Source organism: Hoplias malabaricus, chromosome 14, assembly GCF_029633855.1.
Source record: "Hoplias malabaricus isolate fHopMal1 chromosome 14, fHopMal1.hap1, whole genome shotgun sequence".
Lineage (NCBI taxonomy): Eukaryota > Metazoa > Chordata > Actinopteri > Characiformes > Erythrinidae > Hoplias > Hoplias malabaricus.
Window position 1 is genome coordinate 29897518 of NC_089813.1, and position 9831 is coordinate 29907348.

Genomic DNA, 9831 nt, shown 5'->3' on the forward strand with positions numbered 1-9831 from the left:
ACCCTCTGATGAACTTTCCTTAGGTGAGTTCCTCATTAGGTGAATCTAACAACGAAACAGCGCCCTCCAGTGTTCCAGCTCCAATGATATTTTTTCTTTTTAAATTACCGTAGTGAAAATAGTGTTTTTTTCTTCTAGTGTTTCTTTAATACCAATGAGGCTGGTTTTTGACAGAATCCCTAGTGATATTTAGCCAATTTGTAACTGCAGTGATATTGCTGAATCAGACACATTTAGAGATCGTGGGAGCATATTACTCCAGTCCTAAATCGTCTTCATTGGCTCCCAGCGCAGTACCGTATAAAGTTCAAATTGCTTGTGTTGGTGTTTAAATCCTTGCATGACTTTGCCCCTTCTTATCTAAGTAGTTTACTTCAATCATACTCTCCAGTGCGTACTCTTCGGTCCCCAAGCCTCCATTTGCTCGAGGTCCCACATTTTAAACTATAAGCACCATTGGAAATAGAGCATTTTGTGTGGCGGGTCCAAAGCTGTGGAATAGTCTTCCTGATGAACTGCGAGCTTATTCATCTGTAGATGTTTTTAAAAACAGACATAAAACTCATCTTTTTAAACTAGCATATGAATGATATTATGTGTATGTGTTTATGTTTATGTATGTGTCTATGTATGTATGCATGTGTATTCCTCTTTTTATTTTTATTTTATTATATATTGTAAAGTGTCCTTGTGTCTCTTGAAAGGTGATTTTTCAAATAAAAATTTAGTATTATTAGTATTTTAGTTTGCCTTGTGAAAACTGATACTGTGATTTCTAAGTAAGGTTTTAAACTAAATTTGTATGTTTGTGAGTGTTTGTTTGTGTGTGGTCGTATGGAGTGCTATTTTTCGTGCTATTAGTATATGAACTTACATTTAACCTTGAAATAATGTGAAGCTTTATTAAACATTATATTTTACATCTCTCTCTCTCTCTCTCTCTCTCTCTCTCTCTCTCTCTCTGTGTGTGTGTGTTTGTGGAGTTCCCCTTTAATATATGGTTGGTGGTGAAGCTAAGTCACGTGACCAAACAAATGAGCCAATCACAGCGCCCTGGAGAGAGCCACGAAATTTCAAACGGTTCGCTCGGTGTGAAAGACAACAGATTTAAACTGAAACTGCCGTTCAGCTTCGTGAACTTGTTTGTGTTTTGAGCTGACCGGAAACGTTATGCAACACATGGGACTCATTAGAAGTTTCTGAATATATGTGCCTGTAATATCCTGTTTTTCTCGGGTGTTAGTGTCGCAATGTCAATGGACACGCATGTTATCACACCTGGCCCATACAGGGCCACCAAACTGGTAAGCGGATGTGCTTTTTAATGATCAAAAAGTCCATTTGAAACTGTTTTTTAATACTTTATGCTCTTCCATCTTCGTTAGTCGGCATTTTACTTCTAATATTGCATCGTAATTTCTGTAGGTTTAAAGGGCCCATGTCTTACATTTTTAATGTGTGGTGTTTTACCTTATGATGTGCAGTTATAATGTTCGTGTTTTTTGTATGTACCTATGAATAATAATTGCATTGTATAGAGTACCAAATACCTCATAATGGATCATACCGCAAAATCTTTCTCCTTTTAAAATAAGCAAGACTCATGTAGTCGCATTATGAGTGTTGTATGTACGGAGTGTTACCCCCACCCCCACCCAAGCATGATAACATGTCCTAATACTTGGGGTTGTAGTCCGTACATACAGACACCCCCAATACTGCATACTACACATAACTCTTCCTCAGTTTCTCATTATATCTACAATTTGATTAAATGACATTGTTAAACATGTTTAGTACATTTTGACAACTAACTTATTAATTTTGCCATCCAACCCCTATGATTTTTTTGCAGTGGAATGAAGTGACTAAACTTTTTCGGGCAGGCATGCCTATGAAAAAGCATCGGCAACACTTTAAGGTTTACTCAAACTGCTTCACGGCCACTGCAGCTGTTGACTGGTTACATGAACTTCTGAAGAACAACAGCAATTTTGGACCAGAGGTTACCAGGCATCAGACGGTTCAGCTCTTGAAAAAGTTCTTTAAAAATCATGTTATTGAAGATGTCAAAGGACGATGGGGTTTGGAGGACCTAGAGGACAACAATCAACTCTACAGGTTAACTAGCTACATTTACAATAAAGTGTGTTTACATACAGCTTACATGTATTTTCTTTTTAAAAATACCCAGTACTTTGCATGTCCTTAAAGCATAATGCTTTGCAGGTTTCCATCAACATCCCCTCTGAAGCCAATCCCTGTTGGTTCTCAGTGTGAAAGGAAAAAAAGTGCATCATTGAAGGATGGAGAGCATTTCTTTAAATTGAGGGGTTCCAAGAAATTTGACAAAGAGGTCCAAGTGAGTTTAATAGGCTTAGTCACTCTTCACTGGCTTTGTATAGGTTCCATCAGTATGTCACTGGTATTTGCTATATCCCACAGGAGAATATCACCCCAGTTGCAGACACTGATACACCCCCAGATGATGGAGTTGACTGCAGAGATATCACAGAAGAAGACATTCAGGATATTTGGAAGAATGTAACCATAACACAGTAAGAAAGACTATATTTACTTAATAACAAATAATTTCTCAACTCTTTATGAAGTACTTTGTCACCCTGTACTGCTGTGATGTTTAACCTGTGAGCACGAGTGTTTAGATACCAGGTGAATTTACCAGAATGTTTGACAAACAAGCAGCAGTACCTAAGAGACATAGGACATATCAGAATTTTGCAGATATAAAGTATATTGAAGGTGTGAACTGTAATCAAAAAATCTGCCATGTTTGTATAATTGTCTGTTTGATTATATGTTTGTTTTACAGTTTACAGAAGTTATTGGGTTTGTCTTCACTGGACGATGTTTTGTATAACGCTCATGTCAATTCTCGCTTCATTGTGTATAACATGACCAAAGTCAACAAGCATGGGGTTGTTACCCTAGATGATAAGACAGGTGGGGAAATGTATATACTAATAAAATAAACCTAACTTTGGCTGAGTTGAATCAGGATATTCTACAAACATGATTTATTTATATATTTTTATTATTTATTTTTCTATAGATGATCTACCACATTGGGTTTTATCAGCAATGAAATGTCTTGCAAACTGTAAGTATTTATGTAATTCAAAATTTTGGTGGTACTTTGAATTATACCATATATAATAGTTTTCATTATTTAATTATAATGCATTGTTGTTGTTTTAGAATGCTTAATGCACTTAATTTATTTTTATTTACTTTGCATGTTCATCTCTCCTAGATTATTTATTTATTGTTTTTTTTTGTTTGTTTTGTTGTTTGTTTGTTTTTTAAGTGAAGTTGCTGTTTTCAATCAGTGTGACTTTTTACACTCTTACTATTTATTTAAGTTCCAGATGCAAAACTAACATTTTGTCAAGTTTGTCTGTTGTGCATATGAATTATTTTTTTTACTAATACTGAAATGCTTTGGAAATATAAATGAATATTTATTATTACATTGTGCATTTTAATCTACTCCAAAGGGCCAAAGTTTGATTCAAACCAACCATCTTACCCAGGCTTTGAGAGGGATGTTTTCAAGACTGTGTCAGACTATTTCTACAGCCTTCCTCAACCTCTACTCACCTTTCAGTACTATGAGTTATTTGTTAATGTTTTGGGTATGTGTATAAAATTTCTTTTTATTTTTTGTCAACTCATCCTGCTTTGCTGTCTACCAAAATCCAACATACCATAGCACAAGTGGCCAGTTAATTGGCTGAGATCATTATAGATTTCCGTTTAAACTTATTGTTCTTATTTTCACTGATAACATGAGACGTATATAGAATGATGGAAGCTGTTCTTTTCAGAGTTGTTTCGTACTTACCATAAACATGTTTCACAATTTCATCCCTCTTAATAAAATTAATTCGCAGATTATTATTACTGAATTGGCATGTTGGCACATTTTTATTTTAGCAGATTAAGAGGGATGAAATAATGGTTAAATCGGATTCTCTTTCAGTTGGTTGACAATAAAATTATGCAAGATTAACTGTTTTCATTTACTTATTTGTTTTTGTTGCTATGGAAAAACTAACCTTTGGGCTTTCTGTGCCCTTTTTCCATGTATGAACACTTTTTTTACTCTGTGTCTGCCTGCTTGTTTCTTTGTTCATATTATTTTGTCTGGTCCCTTGCTAGTTTTGTGTGGCTACGTCACAGCTCCCAGAACTCGACATGGAAAGCGTAAAAATCTGGAGGAACCAAGCTGTCCTCAGCCGGCTAAAGCCCCTCACCTGAACTCTATCAACCTTTTCAGATCTACTGAATGCCTCTTACTGAGCTTGATTAGGAAGGAGTCTTTCGAGGAGACAGAGTCCCCCATGAGAGAAGTTTTCACATCTAAAGTAAAGATGCAATCTGTAGCTCCAAGTGTTCACTCCACCAGAGTTTCAGGTAACAGGTTTAGACCCAGGAGCTGCTCTCTGGAGAGAATCTTGGATGAATCAGCTGATTCATGTTCAAAACAAGAACTCTTCCAGTCTGCAGAAAGTCTTGAATCCTGCAGCAGTGAGAACAGGTCTCCAGCAAACACTGCCACTGCTGCGTGCCAGAGTATCTCCTCCCTAAATAATCTGTCTTCTAAGATCTCTACAATTGAAGAGTGTCCCCCAGAAATCAGTAGCAGCAGCAGCTCTGCAAGCTCCGTTATGTCCTCAGAACAGCATCCGAACCCCCAGAAGAAGAGAGCTGTCAAACCTCGGCCCAGAAGCATTGGAAACTGCCTTGACCTTGTAGAACACAAGGAGATATCTGCAAGCTGTTTCAGCATTAATGCTCCAGTAGCAGAAATTACTATGAGACCAGACTTGTCCTCCTCCACCATTGGCCTTAGAGGTCATGGCTTGGTTCGTTTACATGGAAGTTGCTTGGATGTCAGCACAGGGCCCTCCATTAACAGACGATGTCACAGCTCACTGGACTTGTGTAAACCTTTCCAATTCCGCCCTCCAGTGGCCACTGTTGCACGCAGCTTGAGTCCTGAGCAAAGTAAGGCTTGCATGCATATGTACACAGAACTTTTCAATGTATTTTTGCCTGTGTCTGCGATGTTTTAGGGTGTGTTGTGTGTTTCTAACATTTTCTCTTTTTATGCATGCTTCTAACACTTTGTTTTAACATTCAATGGGTCACAGACAATAATTGTTAAATTTGGCATACATAATGTTAGTGTTATCAGTGATTTTTAAAAACAATCATCAACATTAATCATCATACATTTTAAAAATGTATGGACAAATGTTTGTTTTCAGAATGTGTCTATTTTGTGTATAGGCACGTGAGGACACAATCATTTCTACATTGTTCTTTTCACACAAAACACAGTTTGTTATTTGTATTTATTAGTCATATTTGTATATGTCAAGTAGTACAACAAAATTAAGTTTATTCATCTTTTTATCAACTATTGTTTAAATCCTACACCTACCCACTGATGTTTCTGTGGCCATTTATTATCTGATCAGCAACTTGCTACCCTTAACACCTAAGGTTATTTATTGGGCCCAGCAAACGAGTACCCATTGCATCACTAGCTTTTCACAGTCAATGTTATATACCAATTCTTATATACTAGGCCTGTGCAACATGTAATAGCATACTGAGAATTGTAAATAAAAATGTCTAGATGCGTTCGAAATAATAAATTCATTCAGGATTCTAAACTTGATTATAACCACTATTGAAGATTAGATCATAATGAGAAAGTTTGTTACTATGTATGTAATTGTCATTTTTGTTTAGTTCACAAAATTGATTAAAATGTTAAATGTTATATGTAAAAATAAAATGGGGATATACAGGGATAAAAATTTTTAAATATATGAATTTATTTCATGAAGCTGAATTTTATTGTAGGGCATTCCATTTGTTGATTCTTCTGAATTTGTATGGTATGTATCTGGCTTGTGTTCTTTGTGATTGGCCATTCTGATTATATTTTTGCCCAGTTTGAATATGATTGTGGTTGTTGTGATTCTAATTTGTATTGTCAGTATATGACCTATTCTTTAATATGAAAAATGTCTCTCTTTACTGCATTGTTGTTTTTTTGACTGGTGGGTTTTGTAGGTTTGTTGCAGCCTCCATTAGAGCGTCTTGCTGTTGAGGCCCTGCAGCTCTGCACACTACTTCTCCCTCCTGCATCTCGCCGTAAACTACAGCTCCTGCTGCGTATGATCTCACGCATGAGCCAGAATGTGGACATGCCCCGGCTGCATGATGCCATTGGTACACGCACCCTGGTGAGAAACCTGACCTGACCAGATAATGCAGTTATATTTCTGCCTTTCCTTAAATAAGCATGTAAATATTAGAATATTGATTTGTAATTTCACTGACATATTTCACAAAGGACTAGCTTAAATTAATATTTTGTTAACTGTCTTTCATGTCCTGTGTGTGTAGATGGTGCAAACATTTTCTCGCTGTGTATTGAGCTGTGAGGAGGAAGTAGAGCTAGATGAGCTTTTGGCCACAAGGCTGCTGTCCTTCCTAATGGACCATCATCAGGAGGTACTCCAGGTGCCACTGTACCTGCGCAATGCTGTTGAGGACCATATCACCTACCTCAGATCACAGGTAATATGACTGACACCTTCCACATCTATTTCAAGCTAGTTCTATATATTACCATTGACAAAATACCTACTGAGATGAAAAGTGTGATTTTACACATTGATAAGGCAGACATCTTGGTATAGGAATCTATTCCTCTCATGCCTGTATTAAATTTGAACATATTGATAGGATCATTATAATTCTAGCTTTTTAAGCCAATATGTTTGCAGTTAATGGTCTAACAATTTCTGTTTGTCCCCTTAAGAAAAGACACTCTGGAATAGGTTTTGCTGTTACCGTCCCAGCCTATTCATTCTGCAGACAGATCAGTACTCAGGAGTTTGAAGAGCAGAAGCTGTCTGTATCTCAGGCAGCCATCTCAGACTTGCTGGAGAGTCTAATCAAGGATAAAGCCATGTCAGTCAAGGAGAAGAAGAAGAAATTAAAACTGGTAATTTCCAAATATTTTGTAGGATTATGTTTGATACAAGTGTTCCCATGATTACAATAAATTTGTAATATAAACCAATTGTAGTATAAAACTATTTTATTGTATCTAACATAGATAAATGTGTTCTATATCTGTTGAGCTCAGTGTTGCAGACATCATGCCTTGCATAAAAAACACACAGGAAAAACACACGTGTGTACATATAATATACAAATGTGTTCTGTCCATTTTGATAATTCTGTTTTTAATCAGTTTCAGAAAGAGTATCCAGACATCTACTCTCGTCGCTTCCCCACTACAGAGAGTGAACTGCAGCTTTTTGCGGATAAGCCAAAAATTAAACCACCACTGTTTATTGGCTTAAGGAAGACTAAAGCATTCAATATTCGAAACTGAATTCCTTCAAAATCTGGTACCTGTGCACATGTGTGCTTTAGGAACAGACATTGTTGCTTCACAGGTCTTGTTCCTTGTGTGATTCTATGCAGTGCAAGAAATGATATCACTGGGTTTTCTTGTAAGCAGATGGCTTTCAGATTTTGTCCTTTGCATTTAGTGTGTTCACATTTTTGTGATGTGCCTGCTATTTGAAACAGTGGACAATTTACAAACCATTTAAGAACTGACAGCAGTTTGTAGTGCTTGGGGACTTCCATGACTGGGAGACTTTTTTTTCTGGGGATTCAAGTATTTTAAAATCTATGTTTACAGTTAAGTGTATGCAAATGTGTTTTTTTTCCCCTCATTTTTCTAACTTGTTTATTTATTACAGTATAAATTATTACAGTCTATTATTGGGAGATACAGCCTAAGATGGGTTACCAATTAAACAAATGTGATTTTAATATCAGTTTGATCTATCCCCTGTAAATTCATATTAAATCTTTGCTTTTGGGAACCTGCTTCTGTTTCTAACTGGGACATTAAAGTGAAAGTCACTTGAACTGTTTACAATAGAATTGGCTGGGAATGTTAAATGAAGAGCTTTTAAATGAATGAAGGTATGTTTTGTTCTATAACAACGTGGTAATACTTGTTTCTCAATCTGTTTTATGAAGTATTTTTTTTCTAAGGTTTATTATTGTGATGATTCAGGCTGAATGGGCACTGTATAACTCGGTAAAAAGCACCTTGAATCTAACATTGTCTAATCGTATTTTTATGATTCATAGGTTTCTTTTGGCAGCTCAGGTTCATTTCATCCAGTCACGGCCCAGAAGAATAACAGACAAAGCATTGGGCAGTTAAGACATTTGGCTTAATGTTTCTTAAAGGAAACATATTTGAAATTGAGAAATCTGTGAATGTTCAGGAATGAGTGTTTTTGCACTACTGTGTCATCTGAAATATATTAAGCTATCTTAACAGTAGAGTTTTATGTTGGCAATCTTTTTTATGTTTTTATTTTTTTTTTGTGCTATAATAAAACTTTTTAAATCGAAGCTTAGCTCACACCTCTAGTCTCATTCATGGTGAGGTAAAGGGAAGAAAAACCTCAGCAGGATCACATGACTCATTCAGACACACCCAAACATTACCTTCCACTCTGGTGGTGACTGGGTTGTTCCCCGACCTGGTGGAAATAATTTGTTATTTTTTAAAAATTTGGAATGAACACAATATTTAGAGTCAATATCTTAACTTTTAATTTTTATGAATATATGGTTTTAGAATTAGCCTGTTCTCAAGTTCCAATATTTTGCTACTGGTATCAAGTCAGAATTCCCAAAGATTAGTTTATTATTGCAATTCAAGTCAAGTTGCAGTTCTGGTGCTTTTTTTGAGACATTCTTTATGATGTGGTTGTTAAGCTCAGCTGAACAAAGAGAAATGAAACATACATTGGTAAGTAAATAATTTTGCCATATATTTTTATGTTGAATTCTTGCTGATTTTTTTTTTTTATGCTATGCAATAGCATGTTTTTTAAAACAGTTTGAGTTTTGTCAACTATCCAGAATGATATGTAAATGAGATTTGTGAGTACCTTAATATTCAGCAGGTCAAGTATAATTTGGGTATTTAGGATTCAAAACACAGTGTCAACTCTTGCTGATGAATTACATGTGGCTTTGACCCTGAATGACCTAATTATTCATCATGAGATTAATGAAATGTCTTTTTACACTTAACTCTCCAAACCTACCAGTAAACAGTGAAAGAAACTAGGGGGAAAAAATTTATAATCCCTTTGTCCAAAATAAAATGTTATATTTATCTTTTGTTATAATTTTAGTACTCCTCCAATAGCATTAATCTTATTTTGGACTGGATTACTTTTTAAAATCATATTCTTGTAGATTTTATAAAGAACCACACAGTGAAGAAATTACTGTTTCCATTATATCCATTCCATTACCGGCTGGATTTTGTCAATGATAATGATTTTATGTCTTCCAATAAAATGTTTCTGTTATATATATGAAGCTATTAAATTCCCACTGTGACCATCAGTTGGATGAATGAATGTATCCATTAATTTTTCTGTCTGTTGGAACAATTGAATGCTTTAATTATCCCTTAAATAGAGGTATGCCATGATGTAGAGACAAAAAGGGATAATGAGAAAAAAAAAAGCCAATTTGCATTATAATAATAAATAAATATTCCATTCCTTCACAGGTAAACATGTGTTCAGTTACCTACTGGTGATTTTAAACTGCAGAATTTTCTATATTTCTTTAAGATCTTAACCCAGCTCTCCCTGACGTGTCTCAGTAGCTTGTGTGCTTTGTTTGGGATTCTCTAAGAAGGGTAGCTTTTAAAAACCATAGAGGAGC

At 35.6% G+C, this 9831-nt stretch overlaps 1 protein-coding gene across 1 annotated transcript; it reads left to right on the forward strand.

The window, feature by feature from the left end:
* The first annotated feature begins 1058 nt into the window (after nucleotides 1-1058).
* depdc1a (DEP domain containing 1a) lies at nucleotides 1059-8431 on the forward strand. Its single transcript, XM_066643126.1, has 12 exons — nucleotides 1059-1304; nucleotides 1856-2121; nucleotides 2230-2362; nucleotides 2446-2558; nucleotides 2834-2964; nucleotides 3074-3121; nucleotides 3519-3656; nucleotides 4183-5031; nucleotides 6112-6284; nucleotides 6448-6621; nucleotides 6866-7051; nucleotides 7304-8431. Exons 1-12 carry the CDS (start codon nucleotides 1251-1253, stop codon nucleotides 7445-7447), a joined length of 2409 nt encoding a protein of 802 aa, XP_066499223.1. The 5' UTR covers nucleotides 1059-1250; the 3' UTR covers nucleotides 7448-8431.
* Nucleotides 8432-9831: the final 1400 nt, after the last annotated feature.

Bases quoted from the DNA above. Each gene is read 5' to 3' on its own strand.
- depdc1a (XM_066643126.1), top strand. From the start codon at position 1,251: ATGTCAATGGACACGCATGTTATCACACCTGGCCCATACAGGGCCACC. The intron at 6,285-6,447 runs GTGAGAAACCTG...CTGTGTGTGTAG, and splicing joins CCATTGGTACACGCACCCTG to ATGGTGCAAACATTTTCTCG. The intron at 7,052-7,303 runs GTAATTTCCAAA...GTTTTTAATCAG, and splicing joins AGAAGAAGAAATTAAAACTG to TTTCAGAAAGAGTATCCAGA.